The sequence below is a fragment of the Globicephala melas genome, chromosome 1, assembly GCF_963455315.2.
Source record: "Globicephala melas chromosome 1, mGloMel1.2, whole genome shotgun sequence".
Taxonomy (NCBI): domain Eukaryota; kingdom Metazoa; phylum Chordata; class Mammalia; order Artiodactyla; family Delphinidae; genus Globicephala; species Globicephala melas.
The window spans coordinates 105,432,582-105,449,829 of record NC_083314.1 but is presented as its reverse complement, the minus strand read 5'-3'; the positions used below and the strand labels follow the sequence as shown (position 1 = coordinate 105,449,829).

Sequence of the window (17,248 nt, the reverse complement as noted above, 5' to 3'; positions counted from 1 at the left end):
TGTGGATTTCAAGAGCATAACAGAATATTGGATCACATCAGAAAGAGTGGAAAGACTTAGATTCAGCTGTCAGTCCACTAATAATCTGCTACACCAGACAAAGTGTTATTTCTTTCTAGGTGTGAAATTAGACGAACAGTTCCTTTCTTACTGCCTCCGACCCAGGAGCACAGATAATTAAGGATATGAACAGGTTTTTGAAATTGCTAGATGGAAAGATCAAATGTATTTCTCCTTGAACAGGTCTGAGGTACAATTAAATTATCTGACGTAATAAGTGTGATAAAATGGTGGAAAGATATAATGAAATTATATTACTATCATCAAGCCACTTACTTCTTGAATTCTTGGCGACATATCAGATAATATTCTTCCCCACGATCTCAGATTGATACCTTGAGAACTGCTGTCCAGGAGTTTGGGAAGCTGTAATTTATAGGAAAAAATATTTTTAAAAATATAGTATATATATGTAGTTCTACATATATACACGGGTGCTATCTGATCTCCTGTATGCTTGAAAAATATTTCCTCCCTTCTTTTTGATCACGGAACCTCTTCTGAAAGATTGCTTTCAGAAACAAACTTCTTTCGTCTACTTGAGAAAATCAAAGGTTCTTATTCTCAGCCCTGCTGAGCTAGGCAATCACAAATAGTTTCATGGTGACATTAAATACACCAAAGTGATTCTGATTGCCGGTTTAGCAACACCAGACAAGGCTCCTGGAGGAAGGAAGACAGAGCACAGCTGCTGGGGTGTAAAGGAAGGCCACGTGCAGAAGGTGCCCACCTGTTCACCTCGGGCTTCCTTGTCATTGTTGTCCCTTTATGTCCTTTCCAGACAGGTTGTGTCTCTTCCTCTGTCAGCACCACTCTTATGGAAGATTCGGCCAACTCCAGAACCTTTCTTTTTAAAGCTGCGATTGGCAGCCTTAAAGAGAGAGAAGTTCCCTTGCAATCGATTCTCTAAGTGACGCCAGTGTTCTGGTGACCCCAGGCCCACGCGGCGATGCAGAGCTGTTTGTGCGTTTTCCACCGCAGTGGGGAACATGGAAGTTCACAAGCTTGCTGGCTCCAAGTCCCAGAGCCTGAGGTGAACACCTTGTTTTCCGGAAATCAAGTGCAAGTCCTGAATGAATAACTTCATTCTTCATAGTTTCAAAAATGATTGAATCACCGAGCCTCTGTTTTTTAGGACTGCATTCTAACTTTTAAGATTGTGATTTTCAAACTCAAGTGTGCATCTTGAGTAGGCCTGGAGAGGAATCTTCATTTTAACAAGCTCAACATATAATTCTGATTCATGCATTTATGGACCACAAACCACAAGCCTTGCCTTTTTATTTGCCAGTGTGGCTCTCCTAAATGATGGGTGTACTGATCCAGCTGCGGCAGAGAAGAGGAGCAGGTGGAGTTAGGCTTTGAGCAGCCCAGCCTCCTATTTCTAGCTGTGGTCCTGCTCCACTCTCCTGGCTGTAGGTGCAGGAGCCCTCGTATTCTCTCTGACTCTGAACTGAAGAATAAGTGTACGTACACTCTTGGAGCATAAACATTTCAGGCTTACTTTCTAACTGTAATATGAAAGGCTTTGTTACATATGAGAGCTACAACGCAGACAGGTGGAGAATTTTCTAGAGGAAGGAGCAGCAAAGCCACCAGTGAAACTATACCCCTGAGAAGAGTCTTCTCTCCTTAACCTTAACACTGGGCCTAGGCTTTGGTCTTGCCATGACTACTTTTCAAACTCCTTGAAAATAGCTTCAGTGTATGTTGGGCAAAGCGCTTTAATTGCCGAGAAGAACAGGTAGGAAGGGAGGAAGCCAGCAGGTAAAAATGTGTGCCAATGGCAAGATATCACTCAGTCCTGTTGACTCTCCCTCCTAGCTATCTCCAATAAGATCTGTCACAGATGAAAGGGGATCTAAGATACACATCAATTAAATTGCCATTGTGGACCTTATTTTTTTTTATTTTGATCTGAACAAACCAGCTGTAACGATCAGAAGGAAAGGGAACATAACTGGGTATTTGGTAATATTGAGGAATTAATGTTAATTTTGTTGGATGTGATCATAGCACTGTGGTTTTGTTAAAACAAGTAAGTTTTTATGTTAGAGATACATAGGGAAATATGTGAGGATGAAATGTTGTCTGTGGTTTGCTTTAAAAGACTTCAGGGAGGTTTAGAGGAAGATGGCGGAAGAGTAGGACACGGAGATCACCTTCCTCCCCACAGATACAACAGAAATACATCTACACGTGGAACAACTCCTACAGAACATCTACTGAATGCCGGCAGAAGACCTCAGACCTCCCAAAGAGGGGCAAACTCCCAAAGAGGGGCAAGAAACTCCCCACGTACCTGGGTAGGGCAAAAGAAAAAAGAAAAAACAGAGACAAAAGAATAGGGACGGGACCTGCACCAGTGGGAGGGAGCTGTGAAGGAGGAAAAGTTTCCACACACTAGGAAGCCCCTTCGCGGGCGGAGACTGCGGAAGGCGGAAGGGGGAGCTTCGAAGCCGCGGAGGAGAGCACAGCAACAGGGGTGCGGAGGGTAAAGCGGGGAGATTCCCGCACAGAGGATCAGGGCCGACCGGCACTCACCAGCCCGAGAGGCTTGTCTGCTCACCCGCAGGGGCGGGCGGGGCTGGGAGCTGAGGCTCGGGCTTCGGTCGGAGCGCCGGGAGAGGACTGGGGTTGGCGGCGTGAACACAGCCTGCAGGAGGTTAGTGCGCCACGACTGGCCGGGAGGGAGTCCGGGGAAAAGTCTGGACCTACCGAAGACGCAAGAGACTTTTTCTTCCCTCTTTCTTTCCTGGTGCGCGAGGAGAGGGGTTTAAGAACGCTGCTTAAAGGAGCTCCAGAGACGGGCGCGAGCCGCGGCTAAAAGCACGGACCCCAAAGACGGGCGGGAGACGCTAAGGCTGCTGCTGCCACCACCAAGGGGCCTGTGTGTGAGCACAGGTCACTATCCACACCCCTCTTCCGGGGAGCCTGTGCAGCCCGCCACTGCCAGGGTCCCGGGATGCAGAGACAACTTCCCCGGGGGAACGCACGGCGGGCCTCAGGCTGATGCAACGTAACTCCGGCCTCTACTGCCGCAGGTCCGCCCCGCATCCGTGCCCCTCCCTCCCCCCCGGCCTGAGTGAGCCAGAGCCCCCGAATCAGCGGCTCCTTTAACCCCGTCCTATCTGAGCGAAGAACAGACGCCTTCCGGCGACCTACACGGATGGGCGGGGCCAAATCCAAAGCTGAGCCCCTGTGAGCTGTGAGAACAAAGAAGAGAAAGGGAAATCTCTCCCAGCAGCCTCAGAAGCAGCGGATTAAAGCTCCACAATCAACTTGATGTACCCTGCATCTGTGGAATACACGAATAGTCATCCCAAATTGAGGAGGTGGGCTTCGAGAGCAAGATCTATGATTTTTTCCCCTTTTCCTCTTTTTGTGTGTATGTGTCTGTGTGAGATTTTGTCTGTATAGTTTTGCTTCCACCATTTGTCCTAGGGTTCTATCCGTCCATTGTTTTTTTAAAAATTTTTTTTCTTAATAATTAATTTTAATAACTTTATTATACTTTTCTTTCTTTCTTTCTTTCCTTCCTTCCTTCCTTCCATCCTTCCTTCCCTCCTTTAGACAACGAATCATCCCAAATTGAGGAGATGGACTTTGAGAGCAAGATTTATGATTTTTTCCCCTTTACCTCTTTTTGTGAGGGTGTATGTGTATGCTTCTGTGTAAGATTTTGTCTGTATAGCTTTGCTTCCAACATTTGTCCTAAGGTTCTATCCGTCCCTCTTTTTTTTCTAAATAACTATTTTTTAATTCAATAACTTTATTTTACTTCATTTTATTTTACTGTATCTTCTTTTCTTTCTTTTTTCCTTCCTTCCCTCCTTCCTTCCTTCCTCCCTCCCTCCCTCCTTTCTTTCCTTCTTGCCTTCTTTTCCCCTTCCTTCCTTCCTTCCTTCCTTTCTTTCTTTCTTCATACTTCTACTAATTCTCTCTACTTTTTATTCTGAGCCGTGAGGATGAAAGGCTCTTGGTGCTCCAGCCAGGAGTCAGGGCTCTGCCTCTGAGGTGGGAGAGCCAACTTCAGGACACTGGTCAACAAGAGACCTCCCAGCTCCACATAATATCAAACGGCGAAAATCTCCCAGAGGCCTCCATCTTAACACCAGCACCCAGCTTCACTCAACGACCAGCAAGCTACAGTGCTGGACAACCTATGCCAAACAACTAGCAAAACAGGAACACAACCCCATCCATTAGCAGAGAGGCTGCCTAAAATCATAATAAGTCCACAGACACCCCAAAACACACCACCAGACATGGACCTGCCCACTAGAGAGACAAGATCCAGCCTCATCCACCACAACACAGGCACTAGTCCCCTCCACCAGGAAGCCTACACAACCCACTGAACCAACCTTAGCCACTGGAGACACACATCAAAAACAACGGGAACTACGAACCTGCAGCCTGCAAAAAGGAGACCCCAAACACAGTAAGATAACCAAAATGAGAAGACAGAAAAACACACAGCAAATGAAGGAGCAAGATAAAAACCCACCAGACCTAACAAATGAAGAGGAAATAGGCAGTCTACCTGAAAAAGAATTCAGAATAATGATAGTAAGGATGATCCAAAATCTTGGAAATAGAATGGACAAAATGCAAGAAACATTTAACAAGGACCTAAAAGAAATAAAAATGAAACAAGCAATGATGAACAACACAATAAATGAAATTAAAAGTACTCTAGGTGGAATCAATAGCAGAATAACTGAGGCAGAAGAACGGATAAGTGACCTGGAAGATAAAATAGTGGAAATAACTACTGCAGAGCAGAATAAAGAAAAAAGAATGAAAAGAACTGAGGACAGTCTCAGAGACCTCTGGGACAACATCAAATGCACCAACATTCGAATTATAGGGGTCCCAGAAGAAGAAGAGAAGAAGAAAGGGACTGAGAAAATATTTGAAGAGATTATAGTTGAAAACTTCCCTAATATGGGAAAGGAAATAGTTAATCAAGTCCAGGAAGCACAGAGAGTCCCATACAGGATAAATCCAAGGAGAAATACGCCAAGACACATATTAATCAAACTGTCAAAAATTAAATACAAAGAAAACATATTAAAAGCAGCAAGGGAAAAACAACAAATAACACACAAGGGAATCTCCATAAGGTTAACAGCTGATCTCTCAGCAGAAACCCTGCAAGCCAGAAGGGACTGGCAGGACATATTGAAAGTGATGAAGGAAGAAAACCTGCAACCAAGATTACTCTACCCAGCAAGGATCTCATTCAGATTTGATGGAGAAATTAAAACCTTTACAGACAAGCAAAAGCTGAGAGAGTTCAGCACCACCAAACCAGCTTTACAACAAATGCTAAAGGAACTTCTCTAGACAAGAAACACAAAAGAAGGAAAAGACCTATAATAAGAAACCCAAAACAATTTAGAAAATGGGAATAGGAATATACATATCGATAATTACCTTAAATGTAAATGGACTAAATGCTCCCACCAAAAGACACAGATTGGCTGAATGGATACAAAAACAAGACCCTTATATATGCTGTCTACAAGAGACCCACTTCAGACCTAGAGACACATACAGACTGAAAGTAAGGGGATGGAAAAAGATATTCCATGCACATGGAAACCAAAAGAAAGCTGGAGTAGTAATTCTCATATCAGACAAAATAGACTTTAAAATAAAGACTATTAGAAGGGACAAAGAAGGATACTACATAATGATCAAGGGATCGATCCAAGAAGCAGATATAAAAATTGTAAATATTTATGCACCCAACATAGGAGCACCTCAATACATAAGGCAAATACTAACAACCATAAAAGGGGAAATCGACAGTAACACATTCATAGCTGAGGACTTTAACACCCCACTTTCACCAGTGGACACATATTCCAAAATGAAAATAAATAAGGAAACACAAACTTTAAATGATACATTTAAAAAGATGGACTTAATGGATATTTATAGGACACTCCATCCAAAAACAACAGAATACACATTTTTCTCAAGTGCTCTTGGAATGTTCTCCAGGATAGATCATATCTTGGGTCACAAATCAAGCATTGGTAAATATAAGAAAATTGAAATTGTATCAAGTATCTTTTCCGACCACAACGCCATGAGACTAGATATCAATTACAGGAAAAGATCTGTAAAAAATACAAACACATGGAGGCTAAACAATACACTACTTAATAATGAAGTGATCACTGAAGAAATCAAAGAGGAAATAAAAAAATACCTAGAAACAAATGACAATGGAGACACAACGACCCAAAACCTATGGGATGCAGCAAAAGCAGTTCTAAGGGGGAAGTTTATAGCAATACAAGCCCACCTTAAGAAGCAGGAAACATCTCGAATAAACAACCTAACCTTGCACCTCAAGCAATTAGAAAAAGAAGAACAAAAATACCCCAAAGGTAGCAGAAGGAAAGAAATCATAAAGATCAGATCAGAAACAAATGAAAAAGAAATGAAGGAAACAATAGTAAAGATCAATAAAACTAAAAGCTGGTTCTTTGAGAAGATAAACAAAATTGATAAACCATTAGCCAGACTCATCAAGAAAAAAAGGGAGAAGACTCAAATCAATAGAATTAGAAATGAAAAAGGAGAAGTAACAACTGACACTGCAGAAATACATAAGATCATGAGAGATTACTACAAGCAACTCTATGCCAATAAAATGGACAACCTGGAAGAAATGGACACATTCTTAGAAATGCACAACCGGCTGAGACTGAATCACGAAGAAATAGAAAATATGAACAGACCAATCACAAGCACTGAAATTGAAACTGTGATTAAAAATCTTCCAATAAACAAAAGCCCAGGACCAGATGGCTTCACAGGAGAATTCTATCAAACATTTAGAGAAGAGCTAACACCTATCCTTCTCAAACTCTTCCAAAATATAGGAGAGGGAGGAACACTCCCAAATTCCTTCTACGAGGCCACCATCACCTTGATACCAAAACCAGACAAGGATGTCACAAAGAAAGAAAACTACAGGCCAATATCACTGATTGTAGGGCGCGGTCAGCTAACTGCCACGCAGCAGGAAGCTGAAGCAAGCTGAATCATCCTTCCTGTGGCCACTGCGCTTGCGCTAAGTATACTAATGAGGTTTTAAAGTAGCGACCTATCCGATGCTGGCTCACAAGTCGCACCATCAGCGAAAGCCAATCACAGAGCGACACATGTTCTTAATCCCTATATAAGCAGACTGCTATAGGATTGCGGGGTCTTCCTTCCATCTTTTCTTTAACCAAGCTGTGCTCCAATAAAGTGTGATACGAGAAGAATCTTGCGTGTGGCGACTCGTCATTCTGCTGGTCGGAGGCGGCTCGCCGCATTTGGTGCCGAAACCCGGGAACTTCGCGCCCTGCATGGAGGACCGATTCAGAACTCGACACACGGAGTGAACCGTCGGATCAAGATCCGATCTGGGTGCCATCAAGACTGACGAGAATTGTTGAAGAAAACTTCAGAGAAGATGCTGAGCTGGATGTTCCTGATGATTCTTCCCTTGCTTAGGGCAGAGAATATGACGTTCTGGGGAATTGGCCGGACCTGGCCAGTTCCCATGCCGGTTCACTCTCAGAGCAGAGTTCTTCCAATATTTTATTCCACTAGTTGTGAAATGAATACGGCCTGTACCCAGCCATTGAATTATGACTGGGCACCGTATAATGCCAGTGATTTTATTTTGAATCGAAGTCTTTGTATTAGTTGGAATTCCACAAAGGATTGTATCCTTTTGGCCAGGATAACCTTGACCACTTGGAACAATCCACTTAGAAATAATTTGGTTTTGAATGAAGCTTTGAGCAAGATAACTCAAGGCCACACTTCAGGTTCAGGTATAGGGAATTCCAGTGAAAATGAGATGAATATTACCACTTTAGTTTTGGAACATACAGGGATAGTTCCTTTAAGAAATAATGCTTCTGATAAAACAAGTGCCAACAGGACTGTTATCGCCCCCTATTGTGAGCCAGTCACATCAACACCCCCAGTCTTTACCCCTTGTCAGGGGGGAACTTATGCTAAGTATGAACTTAGTTCAGGCTTTCAATTTTCCCCTGATTTAAAGTCCTATATGGGAAGAAAGGAAAAAGGAAATGATACTGATGAGACAAAAGGAAATGATAGTACAAAGTGGTATTTTGAAGGATGGCCATTTTATTCTTGGTTATTAGTTAGTGAGGCAGGAGTAGGCATGGATATTTCTGCTTTGGCCACTTTACAGATGCCCTGAATAGGAGTGCAGAGATTGGAGAATTCCTAAAGGGAAACTGGTCTCAAGAAGCTGAACGGATGATATTTAAGCAAAAGATTCAGATTATGCAACTGAATGCTACCAAGCTGGAACCCGTTACCTTTGGAGATTTTACCTCTTGGCTCTCTTCTGCCTTTTCCTTCTTTAAAGAGTGGGTAGGGGTGGGGATCTTTGGGCTCTGATTATAATATGTCTCTGGTTGGTCTGTCGCATGCGCGTCAGGGCACATCGAGATAAGGTCCTACTCACTCAAGCGCTTTTGGCTGTTAGTGAAGGTGATTCTCCCGCAGCCTGGGTCTCCGTCCTGAACAGTTCGAATTGATTGCCCTTGCACAGAGAGGCCCTGTTGCCATTGCACCTCTATAGGGAATCAAAACTTATTCTGAGTCAGCCTTTGCACCCTGCAGCCCTTGTTGGCATTGCACGCAGGAAGGTGTCTCAGACATGCCAACGGAAGACTGCCCTCGAACAGTGAGCACATCATGAGGTGAACACTTGTATGGGCTACATTCTGCTTGATGATCCTAGTAAATAAAAAAGGGGGAGATGTAGGGCGCGGTCAGCTAACTGCCACGCAGCAGGAAGCTGAAGCAAGCTGAATCATCCTTCCTGTGGCCACTGCGCTTGCGCTAAGTATACTAATGAGGTTTTAAAGTAGCGACCTATCCGATGCTGGCTCACAAGTCGCACCATCAGCGAAAGCCAATCACAGAGCGACACATGTTCTTAATCCCTATATAAGCAGACTGCTATAGGATTGCGGGGTCTTCCTTCCATCTTTTCTTTAACCAAGCTGTGCTCCAATAAAGTGTGATACGAGAAGAATCTTGCGTGTGGCGACTCGTCATTCTGCTGGTCGGAGGCGGCTCGCCGCAACTGATGAACGTAGATGCAAAAATCCTCAACAAAATACTAGCAAACAGAATCCAACAGCACATTAAACGGATCATTCACCATGATCAAGTGGGGGTTATTCCAGGAATGCAAGGATTCTTCAATATATGCAAATCAATCAACGTGATACACCATATTAACAAATTGAAGGAGAAAAACCATATGATCATCTCAATAGATGCAGAGAAAGCTTTTGACAAAATTCAACACCCATTTATGATAAAAACCCTGCAGAAAGTAGGCATAGAGGGAACTTTCCTCAACATAATAAAGGCCATATATGACAAGCCCACAGCCAACATCGTCCTCAATGGTGAAAAACTGAAAGCATTTCCACTAAGATCAGGAACAAGTCAAGGTTGCCCACTCTCACCAGTCTTATTCAACATAGTTTTGGAAGTTTTAGCCACAGCAATCAGAGAAGAAAAGGAAATAAAAGGAATCCAAATCGGAAAAGAAGAAGTAAAATTGTCACTGTTTGCAGATGACATGATATTATACATAGAGAATCCTAAAGATGCTACCAGAAAACTACTAGAGCTAATCAACGAATCTGGTAAAGTAGCAGGATACAAAAGTAAAGCACAGAAATTCGTGGCATTCCTATACACTAATGATGAAAAATCTGAAAGTGAAATCAAGAAACCTCTCCCATTCACCACTGCAACAAAAAGAATAAAATATCTAGGAATAAACCTACCTAAAGAGACAAAAGACCTGTATGCAGAAAATTATAAGACACCGATGAAAGAAATTAAAGATGATACAAGTAGATGGAGAGATACCATGTTCATGGATTGGAAGAATCAATATTGTGAAAATGACTCTAGTACCCAAAGCAATCTATAGATTCAATGCAATCCCTATCAAACTACCACTGGCATTTTTCACAGAACTAGAACAAAAAATTTCACAATTTGTATGGAAACACAAAAGACCCCGAATAGCCAAAGCAATCTTGAGAATGAAAAATGGAGCTGGAGGAATCAGGCTCCCTGACTTCAGACTATACTACAAAGCTACAGTAATCAAGACAGTATGGTACTGGCACAAAACAGAAAGATAGATCAATGGAACAGGATAGAAAACCCAGAGATAAACCCACGCACATATGGACACCTTATCTTTGATAAAGGTGGCAGGAATGTACAGTGGAGAAAGGACAGCCTCTTCAATAAGTGGTGCTGGGAAAACTGGACAGGTGTATGTAAAAGTATGAGATTAGATCACTCCCTAACACCATACACAAAAATAAGCTCAAAATGGATTAAAGACCTAAATGTAAGGCCACAAACTATCAAACTCTTAGAGGAAAACATAGGCAGAACACTCTATGACATAAATCACAGCAAGATCCTTTTTGACCCACCTCCTAGAGAAATGGAAATAAAAACAAAAATAAACAAATGGGACCTAATGAAACTTCAAAGCTTTTGCACAGCAAAGGAAACCATAAACAAGACCAAAAGACAACCCTCAGAATGGGAGATAATATTTGCAAATGAAGCAACTGACAAAGGATTCATCTCCAAAATTTACAAGCATCTCATGCAGCTCAAAAACAAAAAAAAAAAACAACCCAATCCAAAAATAGGCAGAAGACCTAAATAGACATTTCTCCAAAGAAGATATACAGACTGCCAACAAACACATGAAAGAATGCTCAACATCATTAATCATTAGAGAAATGCAAATCAAAACTACAATGAGATATCATCTCACACCAGTCAGAATGGCCATCATCAAAAAATCTAGAAACAATAAGTGCTGGAGAGGGTGTGGAGAAAAGGGAACACTCTTGCACTGCTGGTGGAAATGTGAATTGCTTCAGCCACTATGGAGAACAGTATGGAGGTTCCTTAAAATACTACAAATAGAACTATTATATGACCCAGCAATCCTACTACTGGGCATATACCCTGAGAAAACCAAAATTCAAAAAGAGTCATGTACCAAAATGTTCATTGCAGCTCTATTTACAATAGCCAGGAGATGGAAACAACCTAAGTGCCCATCATCGGATGAATGGATAAAGAAGATGTGGCACATAGATACAATGGAATATTACTCAGCCATAAAAATGAACGAAATTGAGTTATTTGTAGTGAGGTGGATGGACCTAGAGTCTCTCATACAGAGTGAAGTAAGTCAGAAAGAGAAAGACAAATACCGTATGCTAACACATATATATGGAATTTAAGAAATAAAATGTCATGAAGAACCTAGGGGTAAGACAGGAATAAAGACACAGAACTACTGGAGAACGGACTTGAGGATATGGGGAGGGGGAAGGGTGAGCTGTGACAGGGCGAGAGAGAGGCATGGACATATATACACTAACAAACGTAAGGTAGATAGCTAGTGGGAAGCAGCCGCATGGGACAGTGATATCGGCTCAGTGCTTTTTGACCGCCTGGAGGAGTGGGATAGGGAGGGTGGGAGGGAGGGAGATGCAAGAGGGTAGAGATATGGGAACATATATATATGTATAACTGATTCACTTTGTTATAAAGCAGAAACTAACACACCGTTGTAAAGTAATTATACCCCAATAAAGATGTTAAAAAAAAAAAAAAGACTTCAGGGAATAAAAGGAACAGAAGAAACAGGAATAGCCAAATGTTCATAATAGTTGAACCTGGGTGATGGGTACAAGGGGGTCATTATATTTTTCTCTCTACTTTTATAGTTATTTCTATAACAAAATTTTCAAAAATTTTTCTTTCATGCATAAATAAATGAACAAATGAACGAATCAGTCAATATTCTCTCCTCTGTTTTTTCCTTCCTCACTAGACTGCCTTTGCTCAGGCTCTCCTTGCTTCTGTCTCAGAACATTTTATCAGAACAGCCTTCTTCCTGTCCCCTTGCCCCTAGTCTCCCTCCTTCCAATGTACCCTCCACACTATAGCCTGAGTTACCCAACAGGCCAATCCAATCATGTCACTTCTCCTGCACAAAGATCCTCCATGGCTCCCTGCTGCCTCCAGGAAAGAAGGTCAATACCCATGCTGGACACACCTGGACTCTTGTGAGCTGGTGCTTGGCTCCCTCTCTAGCCTTCTCTCTTGCTTCTCTTCCAGCATCCAGACTTCGTTCTACATTCCCTAAAGTGTTGGTCCCTTTCTCATGCCTCCTGGCTCTGCACATTGTTCCCCCTCCCCGCCTTCTCTGCCTGGTAAAGTTTTCTTCATCCTTCAAGTCTCATTCCTGATACCACTATCTATGTGAAAGACAGCGTCCCCATGGTAGAGTTAGATGATACTTCTTTTTCTATGCTTCTTTGCTTGCCCTTGCCCTGTTATGTTCTTTTTAGGTGTCCTCTTTACTTCCTTCCTTGTGCTCTGCACCACTGGTAATTATTCTACCGTTTATGTGTTATCTATCTCTCTTATTAGATTCTAAGCTCCATATAGACAGGAACTGTGTCTGTGTGCTAGGCACATAGTAGATATTCAGGCACATATTGAATATGATGAATGAATGAATACTTACATTATAGCAAGAAGCAGATTGACTATAAGTGTTTCTATGCCTGATACTCCATGAAATGGTATGCTCATTAAGGGCAGTGTATTAGTTAGGGTTCCCCAGAGAAACAGATCCAATAGGATGTATATAAATAGGAAGAGGTTTATTATAAGAAATTGGCTCATGCAGTTATGGAAGCTGGCATATCCCAAGATCTGCAGGGTGAGTTGGCAGGCTGGAGACACACAAAGAGTTGGTATTTCAGTTTGAGTCCAAAGGCAGAAAAAAACATCAATGTCACATATCAAAGTCAGTAAGGCAGGAAGAATTCTCTCTTACTTGCGGGAGGGTCTTCCCTCCTCCACCCCTTATTCCCACATTTCTTGAAAGAACAGTTCATGTTCAGTGATTCATTTCCTCACCAACACTTCCCAGTCTTCCACCTGCATCATCCTACCAAGGTGCTTTCACTAGAATTCCCAGTTTTAAAGTCTAATGGATGCTTTTGGTTCTTGTCTTTTCAGACCTCTCTGCTCTTGACACTTTTGGTCATGTTCTTTACCTTCATGACACTCATCTCACCTGGTTTTCTCTGTTCCCCCCCTGCCTAGCCCACAAGCTCTTCAGCCTCTACTTTCCCCTTATATGCTGAGATTCTCGACCTCCACACCCTCGCTCTTCTCATTCTGTACACTCTCTCTGGGTTTTTTCATTCCCTCTCTCATTTAATCTGCTACCTTTTTGTTGATGACTTCTAAATCTGCATCTCCATCCCTCAATTGTCTTTTGGACATTTGCATAACTCCAACTTGTCCTAAACTGATCATATCGTCTTCTCCCAAACCAGCTTCTGTTCCTGGACGCCCTTCCTCAATTGGTGGCACTGCCTCCTGCCCACTCACCAGAGCTGGAAGCCTGAGAGTCATCACTGATGCTTCCCCATTCCCATCCCATTGTCAAAATCCCCAGCCTGGTGATTTAGGAGCTGGTGTTGGGTCTGAGTTTGGAGCAGGATGAGCCTTCAGATTGCAGAGAGGGGAGCAAAAAGATATCTGAAAGACCGCCTTAGGAAGAAGCTGGAATCAAAGAATGGAGTCTAAAGAAGCTGTGCAGAGAAAAACAACCAGGGTCCTAGACAATGGGAGGTACCTAGAGGGACTAGAAACCCAGAGGCACAGAAAATAAGCAACTGTCACACTCATGTGTCCAGAGAGATTGGACTGCAATCAATCAGTCACAGCTCCTATCCCTTTTAATTACTTTCTCTTCTTTGTGAGTTTGTTGTCTGTTTTCCTCACTTGACTGTAGGCTGGAGATTATCCATGCCTATGTTTTGCCTAAGTGGACATCTTCTTTCCATCCCCTCTCCTTCATCTCCATAGGCTCTAGGCACACTCTGTCCTTAAAATTCCACCCTGCCTCAAATTCAACACATTAAAAGCACCTGTGTCTCTATCTATAGCTATATGTACCTATATCTATATATTGATATAGATAGGTAGATAGTTAGATAGATAGATAGATAATTTTTTAAGGTTCTTAATTTGCTTTTGAAATTATTTGACCTTGACTAACTCGTTAAATGAATGATCTGGTACAATTTCTCAGCAATCATTGCAAATACTTAGGAATGTTTGTAAAGGGAGAAAACCTGAACTATAAAACAGCTTTTTTAATTTAAAATTTCATGAATATTAAATTTAACCAGAAAGTTGAATAATATTACGTTTCTTAAACATTCAATTTAATGTTTATTAATTTTAATTCTAAAGCTTTTTCTTTGTATTTCAGAGCCATAATTTTTAATTTTCAATTCTTAAACATTTTTGTAGGCCTCTGCAAACCCTTTTTCCATTAGATACTATGCCTATCATTTTAGGGCCTAATAGATAAGACAGCCAACCTCCCCTATTCCACCCCATCCTCACCCTACCCCTACTGGCCATAGTCAACTCATGTGAAATCACCTCACCCTCTCCAGAAAGCCTTCTTTCCCCCACCGTCATGCTCTTCCTGCCCTCCTTCTCCATGGGGTAGATGCCCCTCCTAGCTGCTCCTATAATCTTCAGTGCATTTATTTATCACTTTTATATTCGTTTGCTATTATTTTTTAAGATATTTGTCTTTCTACTACACTGTAAACTCATTAAGCATAAGAATATGCTTTATTTTGTTTTTGTATCTTCAGGGTATGGTACACAGTAAATGCTCCATAAATATGTGTTGTATTAATTAATGAGAAAATAAATATACTCTAGTGGAAAAGAGGCGGAGTCTATTGTGATTTTACATTTCATGAGAGATGTTTTTACAAGGTATGATGGTGACTTACCGGAAGGGGGTGGTCAGTTCCACCTGGGGACGGGGAAGGTGACACTTGGCTAATGTTTGAAAGAAGAGAAGGTGATGATCATGAAGATGAGGGCAGTAATTATGGACAGAACGGGAGGACCAGGAATTCCAGGTGGAGGGAGGAATGTAAGGAGAGATGGCAAGAGAGACTGGAGAGACAGCCAGACCAGAACAAAACCAGAAATTTGGGGAAGAGGGAACAGGAGGAACAACTGCTTGAGATGCATTTGTGTGTCTGGTTACCATTTTCTTTTTCAGTATTGTTAATAATTTAATAATATTCATTATACAAATATTTACTGAGTTCCAGCTGAGTGCCAGGTACCATAGCTGCAATGCCTCTCCTAGCTCTTTCCAGTGGAGATGGTAAATAATGAAGGTCTTATACTCACACTTTCATTTTAGATACCAACTACATCTCAGAACAGTGCCCGTCCCCCCAGGGGACACTTCATACGTATCTGGTCACCAATTGTCTGACTGATGTTGCCATAAATTATAAAATAAATTTCCCAGGGCTCCCTCTTCTGTTATCTATTCAAATTCACATGGACTGTTCCTGCCAAAAGAACCGGAAGGGACTATAAATTTATTTGAATGGAAATGTGAAACCATTTCTGGAAAAAAGGTCACAGACCAAAATGGCAAATATCATCACTCACACACACGCGCACGCGCGCACACACACACACACACACACACACACACACACACCACTGCTTCCTATGCCAAATAAGTTCTCTTAATTTCCCAAACAACAGGTAACCCTTCCATGTCACGACCGGCCTCAGCACTGCCAACCCAAGTTCAAGGTCTGATTAGACCTTGTAAGGAAGGAAGGTTGGATATACAAATAGGGCTCTTGAAAAGGTATGTCTCTATCATCTCCCATCGGCTTTGGTTGATTTGAGGGGTCCCTGGGCCTTGATCCAGTACTTAAGAAATGGATACAAGGTCCTAGCCAGTAGCCAAGAAGATTCTGGCTACATGAGGTGGTCTCTGGGTTCCCAAGGGACAAGATACATGTCTGTCCTTTGGGACTGTGTAGTATTTTTTCTTAAGGCAGAATAAGGCATATTAGCTACTAAAAAAGTCTTATTTGAGCAATTCTTGCTGTTGCTTTGGATCCAATGGGTTAATCAAACAGATGTCACTCTGCCAGCACACAAAAGGAATGTTTTATGAGTTGAAATTTTTGTTTTACTTTCTCTGATTCAAAGAAGGCCATCTGGAAAACAGTATTGATTTCTAAGTTGAGGGTCTATCTAACACAAGGGTAAATAGGTAGCCTTGGGTTAAAAGTGTCTTTATAGGGATAATGCGGCCTCTGGGAGCTGGTGGAAGGCTCTGGAGTAAGGGATGAGCTGCTGCCTTTGAAGCACCCAGACAGAGGTGAAGAACAGATGAAACGGTGGACAGACAGTGAGGGGCCCACTGTGTTTAACTGTGGGCCGCTACAGGAAATCCAGATTTATCCGGTAGGGAAGTTGTTGCTAGGCAACTGGAGGAATGTAGATTTGAAGCATGTTTGCTGCAACCTGACAGTTGTGAAGCATCAGATGAAAAGAGAGGAAGCCAGCTTCAGTGGTGAGGGGGCAACCAGGAGGGGACACCCTGAGTACCAGGAAATGCGTCATGAGTGGAGAATTCAGACTAAATCACTCAGAGCAGGGGGGAAATGCCAAACTGTCTCTACCGGGAGAGGTCACAGAGACATGCTGTTTCCCAGGACTGGAGGGGGCAGAGAGTCTGAACGAGAGGGTGGGCTCTTGAACAGACAAGTTATGGGACTTTTTTTGGCTTAACAGAAACTGGGCCTTTTTCTCTCTGAGGTGACTTCAGTCTTGGTATTTGTGGTTGATGAAAGCAAAATTGGTTTTGGAATCTATGGGAAGTCAAAAGACGACCCCATGAGACAGACCTCTTACTAGTCTGAGGGTCGGAGGAAGGAGAATGTCCCACATAAGTGTTTGAGGAGGATGCTTCTGGGAGTGGAGCAATGGGGGCGGGGCACAGTGGGGCCTTCCACAAAGCAGCTGCATTCTAGTTTTTGTAAGAGTAAAAATGCTTTCTGTTTCAAAGCACTTTTCCAACTCTTCTCTAATGTGAATTTCACCACTGGATCCCATGAGATACATGGAATAGGTTTTGCTATCTCAATTTTACAGATGGAGCGACTGAGTTCCTTTTAAATGACAGCAA

The 17,248-nt window shown here is 42.3% G+C and overlaps 1 protein-coding gene across 1 annotated transcript in view; it reads right to left on the bottom strand.

Moving 5' to 3' along the window:
- ABCA4 (ATP binding cassette subfamily A member 4) overlaps positions 1-17,248 on the bottom strand; it is a 138,756-nt gene that overhangs the window by 93,353 nt on the left and 28,155 nt on the right. Inside the window, exon 7 of the mRNA XM_060302615.1 lies at positions 337-426. Coding sequence (XP_060158598.1) covers positions 337-426 — 90 coding nt within the window. The remainder of the gene's footprint in view (positions 1-336; positions 427-17,248) is intronic.